Source organism: Bos grunniens, chromosome 19 (genome assembly GCF_055505025.1).
Source record: "Bos grunniens cultivar Pamir isolate PY7600 chromosome 19, Bosgru_T2T1.0, whole genome shotgun sequence".
Lineage (NCBI taxonomy): Eukaryota > Metazoa > Chordata > Mammalia > Artiodactyla > Bovidae > Bos > Bos grunniens.
The window spans coordinates 24290326-24313812 of record NC_141183.1 but is presented as its reverse complement, the minus strand read 5'-3'; the positions used below and the strand labels follow the sequence as shown (position 1 = coordinate 24313812).

The window sequence follows — 23487 nt, the reverse complement described above, 5'->3', positions numbered from 1 at the left end:
ACCCCTGGTTTCCTGTAGCCTCTTTTGGACTGACCCCTCAACCTATATGTGAACCTCCTGACCTCTGTATTCCCTAGAAGTGGCCGTTCTGACCACATTGCTTCTGTAACTCGCCAGGATGAGAGTGTAATTTGATCAGATGAGCCCAGCGGTCTCTCACGTCTCCCAGAGAGCACAGGCCAGGAAGGAAGGCCAGGGAAGAGGCCCCCACGCGCCTCACGCTGGTTGTAGCAGTGCTGCAGCTCACACAGCTTTAGGCGGTGCCTTCTAGAGTCACACAATGTGGGCAGCCGCGGCCCAGGAGCCGCAGGCCTGTGAATCCTGAATCCCTGACAGACTCCGGTTTTCTCAGAGCTAACTGATATGAGAGAGGGCGGCGGTCATGGGAGGCAGCGCTGTGTCTCCGTCCCCTGCAGGCTGACCTCATTTTCTTACACTTTCCTTTGTGCTTTACGGCTACTACACTTATTTTTTTTTTAAAACAAATTGAACGTTTGTGGCAACACTATGTTGAGCAAGTCTGTTGACACCATTTTTCCAACAGTATTTGCTCACTTTGTGTCTCTGTTCACACTTGGATAATTCTTGTGCTGTTTCAAACTTTTTCATGGTAATCATATTCGTTATGGTGTTCTGTGATCAGTGATCTTTGATGTTACTTTTCCAAAAAGATTATGACTCCCTGAAGGCACAGGTATTGTTTAGTGTTTTTCAGCAATGAAGTATTTTTAAATTAAGCTACGTACACTTTTTTAGACATGGTGCTAGTGCACACTTAATAGACTGCTGTGTGAACATAACTTTCATATGCTTTGCGAAACCAAAAAATTCATGTGACTCGCTTTATTGAGGTATTTGCCTTATTGCTGCAGTCTGGAACTGAGTCTGCAGTATTTCTGAGGTGTGCCTGTTATACTGTGGCTGCAACAGAAGGTGGCCTGTGAGACGGGTGGCAGGGCAGGTCATTCATTCCAGCCCAGCAGGGGACCAGTCCCAGCATCTGCTTCTACTGAGCTTCCTACGTTCGTTCACCTATTTGTTTAATCACTTAACATTTCTCGAGTGCCTCTTATGTGACAGGCACTGTACTAGGAGTCATGGATGCAAACATGAGCCACGCGACCTTGCTCTCAAAGGACTCAGGGTTTGATACAGATGATGTGGAAACAAAGCTATTCTGATGTGAGAAAGAGCTGCTGTATGTGTATTTTCAAAGGTCTATGTAACAGGTAGAGAAGGGATTTCCCAGCTCAGCCAAAGGGAGAGCTGGGTGGGAGGCTGCTGTACAGAGGATGCTGTGTTTGCACTGCGCCTAGTAGGTGGACTTAAGAGTTCATCCCATAAATAGGGTGGGGAGCGGGGCACAACTAAGGGCTGCCAGTGTTAAAGTGCAAGACCTATCAAGGGAAGGGTCTGAACCGCCTGAGTGACGGCTGTGTTCAGTTGGGGTCAGGGCAGAGGGGCCTCAGGCAGGTTGTGAGGGCCCTGTGTCTGTGCTTTATCCTCATGGGGGTCTCGTCCTGCAGAGGCCGGAGGCAGTCAGATTCTTGCCTTGCCTTAGAAGGACTGACTGCTCTTGAGGAGGAGGGGCTAGGATGAGGCAAGGGTGGAGGCAGGGAATCCTCTTTGGAGAGGGCAGAAAGGTCTAGAAAAGGCAGAGTGAGGGTCTGAACACAGGATAATGGGATGAACCACTTTGGGAGTCATTTCTGGAGAATCTAGAGGGAGGAGGGGAGAGGGAGGAGTCAGAGTCACCTGAGGTAAGGACATGAATGTTGGCAGTCTAGGGCAGGGGTAGGGAATGTAATGTGGCTCCAGGTAGGTGAGTTTCAGGTGTTGGCAGACCCCTTGGTAGAGGCAGATTTGCAGTTAGAAGAGGAGTTCTGGATGGAGCTCGAGAAATAAAGAATTTGGTGTTGGAGAGGGAGACCTCGGGGGCAGGATATTCCCAGGGAGAGAGAAGAAAAAAGGGGCTGAGAACAGAGCCCTGAGAGCATGGCTTCTTAAGGGGTAGGAAGAGGAAAACGAGCCTCCCAGGAGACAGAGGAGATGCCAGAAAGGCAGGATTAAAAACCAGGTGGAGGAGGCAGTGATGGGCAGCTTGGGCTCTGCTAGGGGATCATGGAAGGCCAGGACCAAAAACCACCCACAGGCTCAGCAGTGAGAACAGTGGCAGAAAGTTGCCCACGTTGCAGCTGTAAATCACAATTTGGAAGTGGCTTCAATCCAAACCATCAGGTTGTGCAGGATTCTTAAGCCACTTTTGGCAGCAGAACTGGTGGTTGGATTGATCTGGAGTTGGGGATTGTGGAGGTGGAGAGCTGGTGGGGAAAAAAAGTGAAAATGTTAGTCACTCAGTCCTTTCCGACTTTTTGTGACTCCATGGACTGTAGCCCTCTGTTTGTGGAATTCTCCAGGCAAGAATACTGGAGTGGGTGCCATTCCCTTTTCCAGGGGATCTTCCTGACCCAGGGATCCAACCTGGGTCTCCTGCATCGCAGGCAGATTCTTTACCATCTGAGCCACCAGCGGGGTGCTGGTGGGACCACAGAAATGCTTAGGGTGTGGTGGGAAGGGACATGAACTTGGGTGGGTTGCCACAGAGAGGCTGTTCCTACTGAGTAGGTGGAAAGGCAGGTTTCCTGGTGAGACTGAGTGGAGAGGAAGGGAAGGAAGAGTTATGGTCAGAGAAAGGTGCAGGCTCTGGTATCATAACCCAGGATAGTATACGTGAAATGGGTTCAAACTGTCAAGTGTCATTTCGCTGTTTAGAGTCTGTTATTAGTAGAGCTTGAGTTTAAAAGGATTTATGCCACACTGGATGTGGAGAATGGAATGAAAGTTGGGGCGAGGTGAGAAACCAGCCCCCAGCTCGCAGGAAAAAGCCGAGTCTGGATTAAGACCAGAGGAGGCGCCAAGGAGGCTTCAGAATTGAGGGGGCGGGGGTGGTAGGCTCTAGAGCGGATCTGGTTGGGACCTCCGTCCGGGGTTGGGGGCCGGGGCGGGGAACAGCAGACGGTGCGGGTGCTGGGCTGGGCTTGGCTTGGCCCTGTCAAGATTAGGTGCTGTGGTGTGGGGGGGATGTAGGGTCTGGAGCTTGGAGGCCGCCCCCGGCACATTGACCTGTCTCCCGCACAGGGCTCATGGGCCCCCAAGAAGGAGCCGTACACCCGGGAGATGCTGGCGATCTCCTTCATCTCGGCGGTCAACCGCAAGCGGAAGAAGCGGCGGGAGGCGCGGGGACTGGGCAGCAGCACAGACGACGACTCGGAGCAGGAAGCGCACAAGCCTGAGGCGGGGGCGCCGGCGCCGCGGGCCCAGGATCGGCCGGAGGGGCAGCGGCCGGGAGCCGCCGCCCCCGAGGCCCCCGGACGCCTCAGCCCCCCGGCGGCGCCGGAGGAGCGGCCGGCCGCGGACACGCGCTCGATCGTCTCGGGCTACTCCACCCTGTCTACCATGGACCGCAGCGTGTGCTCGGGCAACGGGGGCCGGCGGGCGGGCGCGGGGGACGAGGCGGACGACGAGCGCAGCGAGCTGAGCCACGTGGAGACGGACACGGAGGGCGGCGCAGGGTCCGGGGGGCGCCCGGCGCGCCGGCCCTCGTTCAGCTCGCACCACCTGATGCCCGGCGACACCCTGGCGCGGCGCCGCCTGGCCCGGAGCCGCGCGGACGGCGAGGGCGCGGGCGCGGCCGCCGGGCTGCCGGGCTCCGCCTCCTCTAGCAGCCAGGAGTCGCTGCGCCCCCCGGCGGCCGTGGCGGCGGCGGCGGCGGCGGCGCTGGGCTCGCGGCCCTCGCGCCTCGAGGCGCTGCGGCTGCGCCTCCGCGGCACCGCCGACGACATGCTGGCCGTGCGGCTGCGGCGGCCGCTGTCCCCCGAGACGCGGCGGCGCCGGAGCAGCTGGCGCCGCCACACAGTGGTTGTGCAGAGCCCCCTGACCGACCTCAACTTCAACGAGTGGAAGGAGCTGGGAGGCGGGGGTCCTCCGGTGTCCGCGGGCCCGCGGGCGCACAGCGACAACAAGGACTCGGGCCTCAGCAGCCTGGAGTCCACCAAGGCGCGGGCCCCGTCGACCGCCGCCTCTCTGCCGCCCGCGCCTGGGGACCCGGGAGCCCCGCAGAGCCAGCCCCCGCGCCGCTCGGCCGCCTCCCGCCTCCATCAGTGTCTGTGACACCGCCCGCGCCGGTCAGCCCCCTCCTCGCCCCGGTTTCCCAGGAGTCGTCTTTGCCTGCACCCCTTCTCTAGTCGCCCATGGGAGCATCCGGGTGCAAGTGGGGGGCGCTGAGGCCGTGTCTCTGGTTTGTGCGCTGGAATTGGTCGGGAGTGGCCAGAGGAGAAGCCGGGGCTGGACACGGAGTGTGAGTGGAAGGCAGGGGCTCCGAGGCTGAGGAGACCGAGAAGGGTTAGGCTACTGGGGCTCCGTGCAGGGCTGTGAGGGTCTCTGTCCCCTGGATAAGTGTGCCCTTCTGGGCCCTTGTGTCTGCACTTAGGGACCCTTATCGGCCCATGGGGTGTGGGTAGGGAGCCCCTAAGGCTCAGACTAAGGAGAAGACACTGGGTGATGCTGGCTCCTCACGCCTTTCCTCTGTCCTCCCTGCCCGTACTAGCCCCTAGCTGCCAGCTAAGGCGGGGTGCGTGTGTATGTATATTGGGGGAGAGGAGGTGGGGCGATAGTGTCCGTGGGGGCGGGGTGGTGTGTGCGAGTGTGTGTTCTCACTGTCCAAGTGTTTCCAGTAGCAACTCCTGCCACTCCTGCCCCTTTCCTCCCCCGCCCCCATCAGGGCTCCCTGCCTTCCCTGCACACGGGATCCTGCTCCCCTGCTGCTTGTCAGAGCCAGAGAAGGCGGGTGGGGCCCTTCCACAGAGGCAGGACTGACACCAGGGTTACTCCCCACACCAACCTTTTCCCAATCTTTACATTACGACCGTGGGGAGCTGCCTGTGCCCCAGACCATGGGGAGGGTCCAGAGTCCCCCTGCTAGACCTCTTGCCGCTTTTTGTCCTTCCAGCTGTGCCTGCTCCTTCCACAGCTCAGGCACACGGGCCCCACCTTCTTCCCTTAAGAGGGAGGGTAGAAAACATCCTTGGTGTCTGTCTGTCTCTCACACTCTCATTCACTCACTCTCTCACACACACACAGATAGATGGATGGGATCTGCGCTGGGCTGCTCCTTCAGGAAGGGCAGGACCCAGCGCTCTCTTCCCCCAACAGCTGTAAATAGATCTCAGATCACAGGCCTCTCCACCCACGTCCTCACTCATCCCAGGGAAGTCCAGGGGGTTGTGAACCCACTGCCACATCTATCGGTCCTCTTGTTTTATGCAAAGATTTGCTGTAAAGTAGATTTCTTGATCCTCCCTCCCTCATCCTTTATTGTAAATATTGTCTCTAAATGTGTAACATATTATAAAGAATTTATAAGGATTTTTAAAGATGTTTTGCTCATTTAAAAAAGTGTTGTAACAGTGTTGAATAAGCCTCCGCCCGACGTCCGCATGTCTCCTTTTACTGTGTCCTTGACACACCTCTCTAGGCAACAACTAAGATTTCCTGCTTCTGAAAAGTCCTGTCTGAACAGTATAGTCTATATCTTGGAAATAAATGGCCTTCCTTGAGGCACGAGTCAGCTGTCTCACTTGTTTGGGAGGGAGGAGAGGGACAGAGTGGGGCTGGGAGGGGTTGAAAGTGAGGTACCTGGCCCACGGAGCGGGGGCAGTGGGGCCGGGCCAGGTGGTGACTTAGTGGAGACAAACCTCTGCTTCCTGGTAGCTTGGAGGTGTCCTGGAAGACTGGCTTGAGCAATGACTTGGGCACAGAAGATAAGACGGAAGGGTGCTGACCCTCATCACTGCAGAAGATTTTCACGCACCTGCTCTCTTTTCCTGCAGAGACCAGGAAGGGCACAGGCATCTTCCTTCTCAGGGCTGTCTGGACCTTCAGAATGGTCCACAGGTGCTGGCCAGCAGAGAGGAGGCTTTGGGAAAGCCCAGGGTCCTCCCTGCTGGCCAGCTGTCATCGCCCTTTGTCTTATTCACATATGTAAGCTTACAACCTGGGATGGGCTTTCTTCCATGTCATGTCTCTATAGTTGCTCCTGCCAGCTTCAGGCTGCCTCTGATGATGCTAGTAGCCATCTGTAGGAAAAACAGATGCCAGTCATCAAAGAGAACCTAGGGAGGAGCCTTGGAACTGGGAAGAGCTTAGTGGCTCACTGAAATCTGCTTCCTTCTTCCACCTCTGTCCCAGAGGTTGTTTTTGATTGGCACATGGGCTAAGAGCTAGTGTTATTGTGGGCTCACACCAGCCCCCAAGGGCTTTATATGTCCTTAATTAATCCTCCAAAACTCTTTGGAGCTATGGTCACAACACTGTTGTCTCCATTTGTATATGTGAGGAAACTTTAGACACAGAGAGATGACATACTTGTCCAGGGTCACACAGCTAATAAGCGGTAAAGGCAGGATAAATCTAAGCCCAGAAAGCCATAAGGTCAGGGTTGCTGCCCACTGGGCTTCCTTCATGCTATAGTAGGCTTTGCGGGAGAATAGATCAAAAACCGGGTTTCTCTGGTGGCTCCGTGGTAAAGAATCCACCTGCCAATGCAGGAGACAGCTTTGGTCGCTGGGCCAGAAGGATCCCCTGCAGAAGGAAATGGCAACCCACTCCAGCATTCTTGCCTGGAAAATCCCACGAGCAGAGGAGCCTGGCGGGCTATAGTCCATGGGGTCACAAAAGAGTCGGACACGACTTAGCAACTAAACAACGACAGATCAAAACCCTGTGCTTTCCTTCAAAACCAGAGAGAAATGAAGACATCTCCAGTAAAGAAAAGCAGGCAATTTCTCATTAGCAGGTCTGCCCTATGAGAAATAATGGAGTCCGGTGAGCTGAAATGAAATACACTAGATGGTAACTTGAATCTATATGAAAACATAAAGGACACCATTAAGGGGAACGTGTAGGCATTATAAAAGGCAGTATAAATATTTTAATTAATTAATTAATTTATTTTTTGGCCATGTCACATGGCTTGTGGAATTTTAGTTCCCCAACTAGGGATCAAATTTATGCCCTGTACAATTTCCATTGGAGGACTCCGCAGGGAGTCCTAACCACTGGACTGCCAGGGAATTCCCATAAACATCTTTATTTGTAATTCTTCTATTGTTTGTCCTTAACTCTCTATTGTTTAAAGGTAGTTGCATAAGATGATAATTACAAAACTGTTTTGACAGGCTTATAATGTATAAAGATCAAATTTTTATGATAATAAGAACATAAAGGAGTCAGGAGGGAATGGAGTTATAATGAAGCAAAGCTTTTGTATGTTATGAAAATTAAGTTAGTATTAATCTAAACTGTTTTAACTTAAGATACTAATTGTAACCCCCAGGGCAACCACTAAGAAAATAACTCTCTCAAAATATTATAAATGAAAAAACAGCGAATTAAAAAGGTACACTAGAAAATATGTTTCACACAAAAAAGAGAAGGAGTCAAGGACTGGAAAAACAACAAAAACATAAGACATGAAAAACAGTAAAATGGCATAAATCCTACCTTATCAGTAATTATATTGAACGTAAGTGGAGTAAACACCCTAATCAAAAGACAGAGATTGGCAGAATTGATTAAAAAACATACTCCAACTACATGCTGTTCACAAAACCACTACTTTAGATTCAAAGACACAAAATAGTTGAAAGTGAAAGAATGGAAAAAGATACGAAATGATGAAAAGAGTTATGAAGGAGAGCCAGAGTGGTTATACAGGTATGAGATAAAATAGGCTTTAAAGATAAAAAATCATTGCTAGAGACAAGAAGGATGTTTTATAAGAATAAAAGGGTCAGTCTACCAAGAAGATAAAATGATTATAAATATATATGCTTCAAAAAATGATCTTCAAAAAATGATCATGGCATCTGGTCCCATACTTCATGACAAATAGATATGATAACAATGGGAGCAGTGACAGACTTTATTTTCTTGGGTTCCCAAATCACTGCAGATGGCAACTGCAGCCATGAAATTATAAGATGCATACTACTTGGAAGAAAAGCTATGACAAACATAGACAGTTTATTAAAAAGCAGAGATGTTACTTTGCCAACAAAGGTCCATATAGTCAATCTATGGTTTTTCCAGTAGCATGTATGGATGTGAGAGTTGGACTATGAAGAAAGCTGAACGCCGAAGAATCCATGTTTTTGAACTGTGGCGTTGGAGAAGACTCTTGAGAGTCCCTTGGACTGCAAGGAGATGAAACCAGTCAGTCCTAAAAGAAATCAATCCTGAATATTCATTTGAAGGACTGATACTGAAGCTGAAGCTCCAGTACTTTGGCCACCTGAGGCAAAGAGTTGACTCATTAGAAAAGACCCTGATGCTGGAAAAGATTGAAGGTGGGAGGAGAAGGGGACAACAGAGGATGAGATGGTTGGATGGCGTCACCGACTCAATGGACATAAGTTTGAGCAAGCTCTGGGAGATGGTGAAGGACAGGGAAGCCTGGGATGCTGCAGTCCATGGGGTCGCAAAGACTGGGACATGACTGAGTGTCTGAACAACAACAATATATGCTTCTAACAACAGAACCTGAAGCAGAAACTAACAGAATTGAAAGGAAAGTAGACAATTCGAAGCAATAGTTGGAGAAAATTCCAGTGGTTAGAGCTCCATGCTTTCACTGCCAAGGGCACAGGTTCAGTCCTTGGCCCCTCAAGTTGTGTGGCGTGACCAAAAAGCAAACAAAAATCAAAACAATAGTCGGACATTGTTGCTTTCAATAATGACTAGAACAACTGGACAGAAGATCAATAAGGAAGTAGAAAATGTGAACAATACTATGAACCAACTAGATCTAACAATCTCCAAAGAAGCTTCCACCCAACAACAGAATATACATTTTCCTCAAGTGTGCATGGAACATTCTTCAGGATAGACCAAAAGCTAGGCCATAAAACATGCCCAGACATTTAAATTACAATTTAAATTTTAATGAATTTAAAAGGATTGAAATCACACAAAGTTTGTTCTCCAAACACAAGGGAATTAAGTTAGAAGTTAGCAACAGAAGGTTTGGGGAAGTTCACAAACGTGGCAATATAAAAGCACACTCTTAAATATCTAATGAGTCAAAGAAGAAATCACAGGGAAAATTAGAAATACTTTAAGATAAATGAAAGCAAAAGCACAGCATGTCAAAGCTTATGGGATGCAGCTAAATTAGCTCTGTAAGGGAACTTTATAGCTGTAAATGTCATACTGGCAAAGAGAGATTTCAAATCAACACCGTAACCTTGCATCTTAAGAAACTAGAAAAAGAAAAGCAAACTAAACCCAAAACAAGCCAAAGGGTGGAAATAATAAAGAATGGAAATAAATGAAGCAGAAAATATTTTAAAAAAAAGAGAAAACCAATAAAACTAAACGCTGGTTCTTGGAGTGAAAGTGAAAGTGAAGTCGCTCAGTCGTGTCCGACTCTCCTCCTCGACCCCATGGACTGCAGCCTACCAGGCTCCTCCGTCCATGGGATTTTCCAGGCAAGAGTACTGGAGTGGGGTGCCACTGCCTTCTCCTGGTCACTGTTAGAGGGATCTGTACCTTCCTTTCTCTTTAGGTTCCAAGATTCTCAAGAACTCTAGGGCCCATGCTTTTCTCCACCATGCAGACTCCCCCCGACCCCGGGGCCCAGAAGAGTGGCCTACGCAGGATGGCCTCTTGATAAAACACAGGCCGCTCAGCCTTTCTCCCCCAAACCTCAGAATTCACCGCCCACTGGCCCACCAGGAACAAAACTGACAAATATTTAGTTTTTTTTCTTGGTCAGTCTAACTAGGTATTTATCAGTTTTGTCAATCTTTTCCAATAACTAACTTTTAGTTTTATAATTTTTAATTTTCTCTTTTTTTCTATTTTCATTTGTCATTTAAAAAATGCAAATCACAACCACAATGAGATACCATTTCACACTCACCAGGAAGATTAAATCAAGAAAATAGAAAATAACAAGTGTTGCTGAAGATATGGAGAAATCGGAACCCTGGAACATTGCTGGAGGCAGTGCAAAACATACAGCTACTATGAAAACTAGTTTGGTGGTTCCTCAAAAAATTAAACATAAAATTACCATATGATCCAGCAATTCCACATCCAGCTTTATACTCAATAGGAATGAAAACATATGTCCCAACAGAAACTTGTGCCTGAATGTTTATAGCAGTATTGTTCATCATAACCAAAAGGTGGAAATAGCCCAAATACCATAAATAGATAAATCATTGTATATACATAAAATGAAATATTATTCAGCCATAGAAAGAAAGAAATCTTGCCATTTACGACAACATGGATAGATCTTGAGGACATTGTGCTACATGAGACAAGTCAGATAGAAACGACAAATACCATATGCGCTCTTTACACGTGGAATAAAAAAAAATCTCAGAGAACAAATGGTGGTTGACAGAAGCAGGGGTTGGAATGGGGTGAGATGGGAGAAGGGAGTCGAAAGGTACGAGCTTTCAGTTATATTTTAAGTCAGTCCCGGGGATGTAATGTACAGTGTGGCAACTATAGTTAATTATACTGTTGTACTGCATAGTTGAAAGCAAAAGAGTAAATCTTTACTAAGAGAGAAAATCTTAAGAATTCTCATCACAAGAATAAAATTTTCTCTAACTATGGATGGTGAGAGATGTTAACTAGACTTACTGTGGGGATCGTTTTACAGTATACACAAATATTGCATCATTACGTTGTATGCCTGAAACTGACACAACGTTGTATGTCAATTGTACCTCAATAAAGAAGTCTTTATCACTCACCCCACTTTATAAGTGATGAACCATCTAAAAATGAAATTAAGGAAACAATTCTATTTATAATAGCATCAAAAATAATAAAATACGTAGGAATAGATTTAATAAAAGTGCAAAACTTATACCAAGGAAATGAAAATATTGTTGAAAGAAATTTTAAAAGATCTTAATAAATGGATATTCCATGTTTTAGATCTTATGTTGTTAAGTTGGCAGATTTAACACACTGCCTATTAAAATCCCCATTTTTTTGGTCTTTTTGGGCAGAAATTGACAAACTGATCCTAAAATTCCTATGGAAATGAGAGGGACGTAGAACTATCAAAACAATCTTGAAAAAGAAAGTTCCCAACTTCAAAACTTACCACCAGTCAAGACACTGTGCTACTGGCATGAGGCTAGGCATATACTTCATAGGAAAACTCCAAATCTGTTTGGGTTGAATTAAAGGAATAAGGATTTTTCTCTGACATGGGCAGGTGGAAGGACTACAGTGGTGGGTCTGAGCTGAAGCAGAGAGTCTGTGGACTTGAGTGAAATTCCTGGCACGTGGCCAGGGATATGGGGTGGAGCTTCTTGCCAGATGCCAGTGCTGTCAACCAGTCGGCATTAGAGAATATTGAGGGAGCCTATGTCAGCTAATGGGTACGGTGGCCTTGGGCCCAAGGCCCTGGCACAGTAAAGGATGCTTTGCTGCCCTGTGAGTTTAGGGTCACTTAAGCCACTCAGGGGCTTCCCTGGTGGCTCAGAGGTTAAAGCGTCTGCCTGCAATGCAGGAGACCTGGGTTCGATCCCTGGGTCAGGAAGATCCCCTGGAGAAGGAAATTGCAACCCACTCCAGTATTCTTGCCTGGAGAATCCCACGGACGGAGGAGCCTGGTGGGCTACAGTCCACGGGGTCGCAAAGAGTCGGATATGACTGAGTGACTTAACAACTAAGCTACTCAGAGATCAAAGAGGAAGAACATTCCCAGGGGACTCAGAGATGTGCAGATGCTGAGGGAGAAAATATGTGGACTTCCCAGGTTCCTATTGGTAAAGAAGCCCCCTTTCTACTATCAATTAGAATCTGGCTCTGAGACCAACCTGAGGTCAGTCAAATCCTTTGCTCAGTCACTCTCCCCATCAGTAGACAGGAGGTAATGACACCAATAGCCCATATGGTAAGGATTAAATGAACACTTAATCCGTGTGTTTGTGTGCTCAGCTGCTTTAATCGTGTCCAACTCTTTGCAACCACGGACTGTGGCCAGCCAGGCTCCTCTGCCCATAGGATTCTCCAGGCATATATACTAGACAGGGTTGCCATGTCTGTCTCCAGGGGATCTTCCCAACCCAGGGATTGAACCTGCGTCTCCTGCATTGCCTCCATTGCAGATGGATTCTTTACCCACTGAGCCACCTGGGAAGTCCGTAATATGTGTAATGATGAGTACTAAAAGCACCAAGAAAGCATAGCTAACAGGAGAGATGGGTCATGGGTTTGAGTCTTAGCTCCATCACTCTGTAGCTACAAAGTCTCTAAGACTCAGTTCCCCTCCCTCAGCCATCAGATTGTTCACTGTGAATGAGTTCGGGTAGCCGTCATCTGCACCCCGCCCTCACCCTACCTCATCACGCCACAGCCATAGGTAAACTCTGAAAAACAGTGTCAGATCATGTCACCTTCTGACTTGACCCTCCTATTGGTTCAATGGCCTGAGAAGAAATTCACCTTCTTTGCTACATTTGTCCAAGACCAAGACCTCCTGTGACGCTGTGCCCCCTTGCCAATTCTCAATCTACTTGGGTTTCATTCATTTTCTAGAACCCACAGATGACTTCCTACCTCAGGGTATTCTGTGGGGGACACCCAGCCACTAGCTCCCAGACAATCCCCTTGTCGATTCTGAAGACCTGCCCTCAGTGTGACCTCAGGGCCTCTGGTCACACTCTCAGAGGTGGTCTTCATTACTCAGCCACCGCCTTTGCAGGCCTGCTTGCCTTCCTGGGGCACGGCTCACTGTCTGTCATGATTTTGCTCAGAAACCTCTGTTTTGGCTGGGTCTCCTCCTAGGTGCTGAGTCATAGGCCCAGTGAATCAGTAAGCAGTGCCCAGCCAGGAGTAGACAGTTGGGAGGTATTTGAAGGACGAATGATATGCCTGGCCTAACTCCTGCTATGCACTGATGGTCCCATTTATGACTTGATCTTGAACTGTTGGTGAATGGGGGTGATTCTGGAAGATGAAGGGATTTTGGCTACTTGCCCAGCTTGCTGGAAATAGGATGGGAGAGAGAAGGCAAGATCTGCTGCCTTTTAAAAAGGACAAAAGGGGTGGGGTCTGACTTTCAGTCAGACCTCAAGGGCTACATGGCAGGTGGGTGACCCAGGGAGGGGGCATTCCCTGAAGACAGCAAGCACATCCTCAACCTAAGTGTGACTGGGTTCCAGCGAGGCCTGGAAAAGGGTGGTTCTTAGGCCACTGTAATTATCTCATGGGATGGAAGGGATGGTTTTACGGGAGGAGGTACAGGTGACCCAATAATACCCCAGGTCTTGGCCACTCTGGAGAATTCCTAGAAGTGTAACCTCAAGGATGATTAGAACACACTGGGACAGTGGCACAGCCTTCAGAATTCCAGGGAAACCTGAAAAACCAAAGCAGGTCAGCTGGCTGGCCCACTTGATGGCAGGGCAGGCTAGACTCTGATGTGGTAGCCTGGAAGGGTTCAGGCAGCTTGCTGGCTATAGGGTCAGGGTCCAGGACCCCAGCCAACCAGCATCTAGGGTAAATCTCCTGTCAGGGGTCTTCCAATTTCAGAGGCGACCATGGTGTAAGAGGAACCAGTGGCCTTTGAGGAGGACAAAGCAGAAATGCAATGTGACTGAGGCTAAATCTTCAGACTAGTATTTTGCAAACTGTGGGTTTTGACCCTTTCAAGGGTCATGAAATCCAGAGTGGGCTGTGACCAAATGTTTACGATTTTCCAGGCAATAGTACTGGAGTGGATTGCCATTTCCTTCTCCAAGGGATCTTCCCAACCCAGGGATCGAACCCGGGTCTCCCGCATCGTAGACAGACGCTTTACCGTCTGAGCCACCAGGGAGGTCAGCAGAGTATACAGCGGGTGCTATTTCACTAAATATGTGGACGTTTGTGTACGTGTGGACATGTCTAAATCACTGAGATGTAAAATGGATTTTCTATTGAGATACAGCTGAAAAAAACAGTTTGAAAGCTGATGTTCTTGACAGGAGGGATGGAGACCATTAAAGGGTCACCTCACCCAAAGGGCAGGAGGCTGAGGCCGGATCCAGGCAACAGCTGGAGGTAAGCAGACTGGACTCAGTTCTGGGGGGAAGACATTGGTTTTGGAGTCAGGCAGAGCTGGACTCCAATGCTGCCTGTGCTGCATGATGGTCGGGAAGACGCCTAACATGCCTGGCTTTGTCGCCTGCCGGTGCCAGTGATGCCATAGCATCCTCGCTGATGGTGGAGGGCTGGCACCCCAGGAGTTAGCGGTGTTCCTCTCCAGCGTCCAGATGTTGGCTCTCAAGGGCTCTTGCGGGCAGCAACAGCCCCCCAACCCGGGCCCTGATTCCACCTCTCCCACTTTGCGCTCTGCCTGCTAAGCCTTCTGCCCGCTAAGTTGTAAGGCAGTTGGCTGCCAGGAATTCCCCCTCCCCTCGCCCGCCCCAGCATCTTCCAGGGTGAAGATGAGAAATAATGAGACAGCAGCCTCTAGGAAGGAGATCCAGGAGAGGAAAAAGAAACAAGTTTTATTTAAGCCCCAAACACTCAGCTAGAAAAACCAAAAGGAAAGAGAGCAGGAAAGTGGGGGAAGAAAAGGGACATTAAAAAAGAGACAGAGAAAACACAGCAACCCTTTTCCATTTAGAAATTGTCAAGTTACACTGACAGAGGTCACAGAATACCCACAGAAGCCATCACTGCTACACCAACATGGGCCCTACGGGGGACAGGGTGGGGTGTGAGCCGGGCTCGCCCTGGGGGGGTCCCACCTGGGACCCCTCGCAGAGCCTCAGGCCTGAGGCTCCTGGGGAAACAGCATATTGTGGAAGGGGTGGGAGAGAAACCCCCCATGCGAGTAACACAGCACAGTGGGCAGGGGCTGGGGGGACCAGGTACAGGGGCCCCCACAGACGTCTTGGTTTTTCTTGGTCAAGCACACACTGATGGACAGAGCAGTGAGGCGCATGCAGCTGGGGGGGCTTTGACGTGCTGGGGACTTTGAGAGGGCCCAGGGGCTGGGGGCTTGTGAGGGGAGCCAGAACCAGTGGTGCAGGGATGAGGGAACACACACTCAGGCGCTTCTACACTTGGGGTCTACACACACATGCACGCACGCACCTCCATGTGCACATACAGGTCTCACAGCTGCCACGTCTGCACACACATACTACACACGTTCTTACACACCAGGCTTCTCCATGCCAAGGTGCACGTGCGCATGTGCCAATGCCCAGGCTGGTTACACGCACCACTGTGGGCATGCCTCCTTGCACACACATGCGGGAGGTCATGTCTGTGCGTGTTCATGCTTCCTTTCCTCTGCACACGGATAAATGGACTAGTGCCAGTGGATACACACACACACACACACACACAAGTTGCGCACAACTCCTCCTATAAATGTGCTGGCACCAAAGTAAAAGGTACGAATTCCACTGGGCTCCGCATTAGCAGCGGGTGGGGTGGGGCACACGACTCCCTCCATTTGCCCCCTCATGGATGGACACGCCCCCTTCCCCTCCCCCACAAAGGGACATTCAACTCAGGACAATGACGGTGGGGCAAACATTCAGGGCACAGGGCTGAGGGTGGAGGCGGGGCAAGGGAAAAGTAGCAAGCAAAGGGCAATGGAGTGGAGGGAGGAGGGGGCACCACTCCCCCTCTCCTCCTAAGTCAGGGGGTCTCTGTACAGCCGAATCAAACCAAACCATTTCACTGGACCACAGAAACCAGGCCGATGCGCCCACCCTCCAGCCCCCTCCCCCGCCAAAAGAGCGGCCAGGGAGAGTGCTGTGGTTTTCTTTTTTTTTTCTTTTTTAAATATTTATATATATTTATATTACGTATATTATATATATATATAATATGTAAATATATTTTTAAAACAATATAAAATGTTAAGACACTTCACTTAAATGTAAAGAGTTGCCTGCAATTAAAAGTAATTGCATCATTTATGAGGTCCTTTTTTTTTTTTTTCTATTTTCCAGGGTTATTATTTTGGGGGGAGGGATTTTTTTTTTTCCTCTTCTTTTGTTATTTTTCAAAAAGGCTTGCTTGCCTTTGTACAAAAATGATCCAAAGCTAGAAAACAAGGATGAACCAACAAAAACAACAACAAAAAAAGAAAATGAAGTAACACAACCCAGTGTCCCCTCCCTCCCCAACCCTCAACAGCTCCCCCTGGCTCTCCTCAGGCGCCAGGCCCCAGAAGGTTCTGCTCCTTCAATGGCTCCCCTCTCTGTGCTTTCTGCGGGGGGTGACTAATTCCAACCCCCTCCTCCCCTGTGCTTACTCCACTTTGTGCTCCAAACAGGAATCCTGCTCCCTGGGGACCTCTCTCCATCCTCCTCCTCCCCCACCCACAGAATCTCCCTGCTGGCCCCTCACTGTGCCCTGCGGGTGGCGGGGTTTGCTGAAAGCCAAAACTGATCTCTCCCTCCCCTTCTCAGGACCCCAACCAAAAGCCTCACTGCCCACAGCCTCTACAAGGCAGGGGCCCACGGGCCGGAGGTTGGGGGCACTGGCTGGCTGGTCAGGCCTCGAGGACCCTTGAGAATCTCACCAGGGTCACTAGCTCCCCATTTTAAACCCTCTAACGCCTTCCCTGAAAACCCTCAAATCTCAGAGAGGATGGTTAAAGGTCAAGTCAGCCCACCTGTGGGGTCAGAGCTGTCCTCGCTGCCCCCCACCAACCCCTTCTCTATTGCCCCCACTTCCCTTACAACCAGACCCTTCCCACCCTCTAGGCCTCTAAGTCTAATTTGCTAGGCCCTTCATTCTTGTCCATCCCACCCCATTAAATAAGTTAATGTCATTTAAAGTGCTAAATTAGGAAACTAAAAGTACCAGATTTACCCCTCCTCGGGGCTGCCCTCTCCCAAGGCAGTGTCCCCAGCATCAGGCTGTCTGCTCAACCCACCGTCCACAGCCAGCAGTCCAAAGGTGCCCCGTTCCTCCCACTGGCATGGGCCAGGCAGCTCCTCACCGCAGGGAGGTGGTTCCGGGAAGCCAGCTCCTCTCCAGGGACACACAGATTCAGTGGCATCACACCACCCTGAGGCCCCTCTGACTCTGGCCTCCCCCTCCAGCCCACCTGTCTTGACTCCAGGCCCACCCGGGCATGAGTGGATGGGAGCAGAGAAGCAGCAGAATTCAGTCATGTCCCGAGGGTGGGCAGGTGGGGCGCCTCCAGGGCCAAAGTCTCCTTACGTCCAATTTTCTAGCCTGATTTTGGGGTTGATCCAATGTCCAGGTTTTCCTCCAGGAAGGTTTCTGAGAAAGGGGAAAAGGGGGTGTCTTGCTGCTCCAAGTCTCCATGGCTCAGAGTTTGTTTGGAGTGCTCTTGGGAAGTGTGGGGGGAGAGTGAGAAGGGAGGGCAAGGGTGCAGGAACTTCAGGATGAACCTGGGAGGGAGTGTGGGGAAAGAGACAGGGGAAGGACGATGACAGGAAGTGCGCCATTTTGGAATAGGAAATCAAGGGAAGGTGGTGTGTTTTGGTCTTTAGTTTTACTGGTTTGCTTTTTTTTCTTTCCTTAAAAAAAAAAAGACAAAAGTGAATCATTCAAAAAACCAAAAACACCAACAGGGGATGGTCAGAGAGAGCTGAGAGGGCCGCATCCATGGCAAACCCTTCAGAGATTCTGGACAATGAGGTGGAAACGAAGGGAAGCAGAGGAGAGAGAGATATGGCAGGGAAGGGGGAGGAGGGCAGGCTGGGCTGGGGTTATAAGGAAGCTTCTAGAAGGAGATGGAAGAATTCCTCGCTCCAAAGGAAGTCAATACGGGGATGGAGGTTCTGGAAGCCGAAGGCTTTTCTGAGACTGGGCTTGAGGTCTCATTCGAACCACTCATCTCTTTAGATGGTTTAGTGGCCTAGAACAAAAGCAGAGGTTGGGGTCAGAGAGAAGAAGGGGAGCCTTTGTGCTGGCCCCCAGTTAGTTGTTTTAGGTTCTCAGTTATCTGTTTTATACATAGAAAGTGAGAGAAAGTGAAGTCTCTCAGTCGTATCCAACTCTTTGCGACCCCATGGACTGTAGGCCACCAGGCTCCTCTATCCATGGAATTTTCTAGGCAAGAGTACTGGAGTGGGTTGCCATTTCCTTCTCCAGGGTTTCTTCCCGACTCAGGGATTGAACCTGGGTCTCCCGCATTGCAGGCAGACGCTTTACCATCTGATCCACCAGGGAATCCCAATCTTTAATACATAGTAGTGTTTATATGTCAATCTCAATCTCCCAATTTATCCTACCCTACAGTTTTAAAAAATGAAAAATTTCCACAAATCCAAGAGAAAATTAACTGCAAAAACCAGAAACCAGAGGAACATCTGGAGAGAGTGGTCCTCTGAGACAGGGGAGGAAGGTGCCAGAGCAGGGGTAGAAAGGGGAACATGGGGTTGGAACAAAGGGCCTGGGGTGGGTGGTTAAGTCCACAGTTACTGACAGGAAAGACAGAAGGCAGAAGAGAGACCAGAGAAGCACAAGGAAGGCCAGCCCAGGACCAGAATGGGGAGCAGGACAGGGAGCAGAACCAGACCAGGTGGGGACAGGGGGAGGGCAAGGAAGGGAAGGAAGAAATGAAACATTAGCTGCCAAAGGGGAGGCAGGAGGGGAGAAGCAGCCCAACCAGGGCCCCTTCCAACTTCAGCAGGAGGTCTTCTGGTGGAAGCTGAAGAGTGAACTTGTCCTCCTGGAACCCTCAGGACCCCCACGCCCACCCCCACCTCCTGCCCCACAAGTGTTCCTCCAACTTTGAGCTGTGCCTTGTGGGTAATGGGGAGCCACCCCCTCATGACGTGTCTGGCACTCACAGGTCACCTCTGATAGTTAGAAACAGCTGTGCCCCCTCCCCACCTCCAGCAGACCCCTGGCACCTACATTGGTCCTGGAGATGTGAGAGGGTTCTAGACCCATCTGCATCTCCTAGAGGGGTTGAATTACAAATTCAGATTCCTGGACCCTGCCCCAGGATCCATCTGTCCTGTGAGCTCAGGCATCTGCATTTTAGGCCAGCGCCACAAGTGATCCTGCCGCACAGTTAACTCTGAGATCACTGGGTTAGGGTAACACAGACAAGGTTTTCTCCCTGTGGTTGTATCCACTGTCCCTCCCAGCCTTCCTTAGCTACTACTGGGCTGCCGTCTATGGGGTTTCACAGAGTCGGACACGACTAAAGTGACTTAGCAGCAGCAGCAGTGTGATAACCAAAGTGCTCTGATTAAAGAAAAGAGGGACGAGGACTCGAAGCAGAGAGCTGTGGCACACTGCCAGAGACGTCCTGCAGGTCCCGCCTGGGCATGGCCACGCCACTGCTCCTCGACCTACATAATTATCCGGCTGCTTGGCAGCCTCTATCAGATGCCTTGTGGGGGGGTGGGGATGGAAAGCAAGGTGCCCCCTGCCACCGGGAAGGGAAGTGACCACAGGCATCTGACTGGCTGACAGTGAACCTACCCTTGAGGTTGCTGATCACATTTCTTCCCACATGTGCACAGCGAACTATCTCTGGATTTTGCTCACCACACTGTGGTCTGCGGTCTACATTTTCCCCTTTATGAAAATCCAGGCATGAGTTCACTGTTTGGGTCTTCTATCTCCTTTTATCCTGACTGTGGCTGCTCACTCCTTTCTCAGAAGGGTTCCAGGCCCACAGCCCCCACATCCTTCAAATCATCCAGCCCTTTGTGGAACCCATGTGCCTGGCATGGCCTGTGTTGGAGGGGTCCTGGTACCCCGGCCTGGAGATGGACTCATTTAAAGACAACCACAGGAAGAGGAGGGGTGTGGGGTTCAACCCTTTGGGTGGATCTATTACTCCCTTGTCACTTACTGTAGGCTCCAGTCTCGCCCCTCCTCTCCCACCATTTACCATTTAGAGTTTTTTCTCCCTAACCCAGGCGGGCAAGGGGGCAGGTCCCCTTCCTCCTGAGTCTCTTCACATCCCCCTGCGTCCCAAGTCAGCTGTTGGTTCCCTCCTGACTGTCCTCTTTGATCTCAGCTTGCCTCTCTAGTTACGAGCTTTCCCCATTCCTTCCCTTTAGCATTTGTCAAGAGCTTCACTCTGTCCCAAACTTTGGTCTCTCGAACACCTCCCTCCCAGCTTGTGCTGCCCCCTGACTCCTGCGTTCACTCAGGTGAAGTGTCCTCATTGGGAAGATGTCCCCTCCCTGTTCTCCCATAGCTGGTGCAAGGCCTTTAAGCTCTAGGGAGCAGCAGCGGTCACCAGCTTACGTGGACACCCCTGCTTTGCATGGACACCTCTTCTACTTGCTCAGTGAGCATCTGTTTTGTAACATCCTCTCAGGCCATCTTCCCCTCCAGGAGAGTGCCCACCACTTTTCTGAAACTGAGGGAACGTGTCCAACTGTGCCCACTGACCCTGTCCCGTGCTGCTCAGAGTTCCCAACTGATACAGCTGCTGCCTCTGAAGGTTTTCATTGCTTCCCTGTCGCCAGCCAGTCTTCCCCCGTTGCTCTTAATTATGTCTAGAGAAAGAGCTTTGCCTTTGTGACAGGCAGAAACCTCATACACAGATGGTCAGCTTTTAGCTGGGGGAAACTGGAACCATTAGCCAGATCTACCCAAAGGGTTGAACTCCACACCCCTCCCCTTCCTGTGGGCCAGAGTCTAGCCCTCTCCAGGCACCCTCAGCATGCTGACCTGTCCCTCCAGGCTATGAGACGCAGATTCCCACGCAAGTATAGGTTATCTTGGGGCTTCCCAGGTAGCTAAGAGTAAAAATTCTGCCTGCCAGTGCAGGAGATGCAATAGACTAGGGTTTGATCCCTGGGTTGGGAAGATCCCCTGGAGTAGGATATGGCAACCCACTAGGGTATTCTTGCCTGGAAAATTCCATGGACAGAGGAGCCTGATAGGCTACAGTCCATGGAGGCAAAGAGTCAGACATGACTGAGTACCATTACCCATGTAATAATAGATCATCTTGATGCTGCCAACCCAGTTGGTGCCTCCTCCAGGGTCATTCCCAGTGCCACTGTCCCCGGCCCACATGCCCTTCTTCCTTATTATTTGCCTGAATCAGGCACTGGGTTGCCAGAAGAGGCAGGGCTTCCTCTAGCCCAAGGGGGAATAGAACCAATGGCAGTTCAGGCTGTTCCCTTCTAGCCAGTGACTGATCTAGGGGTGGGCAATAAGAAGAGAGGGGAGATCAGTTGGGAGTCTCTGGGGAAGGTTCTCCTGTTTCTAAAATGATCTGTGGGGCTTCCCTGGTGGTCTGATCGTTGAGAATCTGCCTTGTAATGCAGGGGACACCAGTTCAATCCCTGGCCTGGGAAGATCCCACAAGACACGGGGCAATTAAACCCGTGTGCCACAACTACTGAAGCCCATGTGCCTAGAGCCCGTGTTCTGCAACGAGATAAGCCACCACGATGAGAAGCCCGCACACTGCAATTAGAGAGTAGCCCTGACTCGCTGCAACTGGAGAAAGCCCTTGCAATGACCAAGACCCAGCAGTCAAAAAAAAAAATTAAATAAATTATTTAAAGTCAAGCTTTAAAAAAGAAATGATCTGTATACTTACAGCCCTGAAATGAAGGCAGCTGTGTTGGGGGTGGGGGGTGGAAGGATGGGCCAACAGAACCAAAATACGGAAGGAACCCAGGTCCTGATGTCCTTGAGTATATGAATTCCCCAACCCTGGAGCCTCCCTGCTTCTTGTTCTGATAAAACTTTTCCTTGCTGTTTAAGCCATTTTGAATTGGAATTTCTATTATTTGTGGCTAAAACTACTCAAACTGCCACAAGTGAGGCCAAAATTGCTCCCCTGACGTTCTCGTCAACAGCATCCCCATCATGAGTGGCAGCTCTCCAAGGCTTGCTGGCGCCCACGAAGTTATGCTTCCCGCCAAAGCAGCAGAAAATCCAGCATTAGGACTTGTCCCCGGCAACTCTGGCTCTAAGTCCCAGCTCTGCCACTTCCTAACTGTGCGACCTCTGGCAGCTATCTCCCTGGATCTTCATGTTCTCACCTGCTAAGCAAGGATAACAGACTCTACAGCATCAGAATCAGGTTGAGATGCTGTACACAGAGCCCAAGACCCAGTGCCTGCACTCAGGACGCAGGCAATAAATGGTAGCTGTTATTATTATATCATCAGTATATTAATATTTCAAGTCTGCATTTTCTAGTTCCATTTGGATTGGGCCTGATCACTGGCAAATTCATTCATTCATCCAACCACTCATTCACCTAGCCAACAAATATTTACTGAGCGCCTGCATGTGCTGAGAACTATTCTAGGTGCTGTAGGGATGTAGCAGTGATAAAGTGGTTAACGCACATATGAGATATAAAGTTGTTCTGAGCATTAAATAAGACACATATGCTTAAAATTGGTACAGGAAAGGAGTGCTATTTTCTATTTTACTTAACATCCCCAAATCTGATTTCTGCTCTGCAGCCAGTTTGGTCAACCCGGCCAGCCCTTGGCTGACTGGCCTCTTGTTGAGTTTGGCCAATGGGGGTTAGGACGGGGTGGGAAGAGAGAGGGGGTAACGTTTCTTCTCTACTCCCTCCCCACTCGGTGTGGGTTGCAGGCATGCTGTGCCCCCTGTAACTATAGCGCCTATTGTTCACCTCTCACAGGACTCCCTAAACTGTACACCCCCAGGTCCCTCTCCCCAGGGAGGTCCAGCTTCCAGCTCTCACTGGTCCCTGAGTGCCTCAACATCTCCTCTTGTTCACTTCATTATAGCCTCGTCACTGGAGTCATCCAAGGAGATACACAATATTCAGCAGCCTGCTTAGCCCAAGTAGAAGAAGGGGTGTTCAGTTCTCATGTCCACACCAAGCCCTTGATCCTCGTCCCCTGGGAATCTGGTTCTTATCCCACCCCTGAATCTTTTTTTTTAATGTATGTATTTATTTTAGACAGCACTGGGTCTGTCTCACTAGCTTTCTCCAGTTGCAACGAGTGACGGCTACTCTTAGTTGCAGCGCTTGGACTTCTCATTGAGGTGGTTTCTCTTGTTGAGGAACATGGGCTCTAGAGTGCAAGATCAATAGTTGTGGAGCATGGGCTCAGTCACCCTGAGGCATGTGGAATCTTCCAGACCAGAAATCGAACCCATGTCCCCTGTATCGGCAGGCAGAATCTTAACCACTCGACCATCAGAAAAGTCCATCCCACTCCCTTGAGCACGACATCCAGGCACTTTTCCTCAATCATTCCCCCTGATTTCTCTGTAATACCAGGCACAGTTGTACCCCTTTCTCCACTCTTCTACCCCAATTTCTGTGTCTGGTCCTGGCGCTTCTATTCCTCTCCCTTTCATCACTGCCAAGGCAGCTTGAAGCTCCTAGTGTTAGAACAATAAGTGAGGGAGAGGACTCTGCCCAGCCCCTGGCCCTTCCAAAGGGACAGTACAGGTGAGCACAGCGGTGACTCCTTCTCTTTGGAGAGC

General features: G+C 50.2%; 2 protein-coding genes across 6 annotated transcripts in view; one reads left to right on the top strand and one right to left on the bottom strand.

Moving 5' to 3' along the window:
• Nucleotides 1-5615, top strand: part of ARHGAP23 (Rho GTPase activating protein 23) — a 51627-nt gene extending 46012 nt beyond the window's left edge. The window contains 1 exon segment of the mRNA XM_086357991.1: nt 3139-5615. Within this exon segment, the coding sequence (XP_086214117.1) occupies nt 3139-4170 (1032 nt within the window). The 3' untranslated portion in view covers nt 4171-5615.
• An 8937-nt stretch (nt 5616-14552) lies between these two features.
• Nucleotides 14553-23487, bottom strand: part of SRCIN1 (SRC kinase signaling inhibitor 1) — a 73223-nt gene continuing 64288 nt past the window's right edge. For 4 of the 5 annotated variants that reach the window (XM_086357985.1, XM_086357987.1, XM_086357989.1 and 1 more), the window contains one exon: nt 14553-17935. In XM_086357985.1, coding sequence (XP_086214111.1) covers nt 17801-17935 — 135 coding nt within the window. In that variant the 3' untranslated portion in view covers nt 14553-17800. The remainder of the gene's footprint in view (nt 17936-23487) is intronic. The other variant, XM_086357981.1, reaches the window with a different exon arrangement.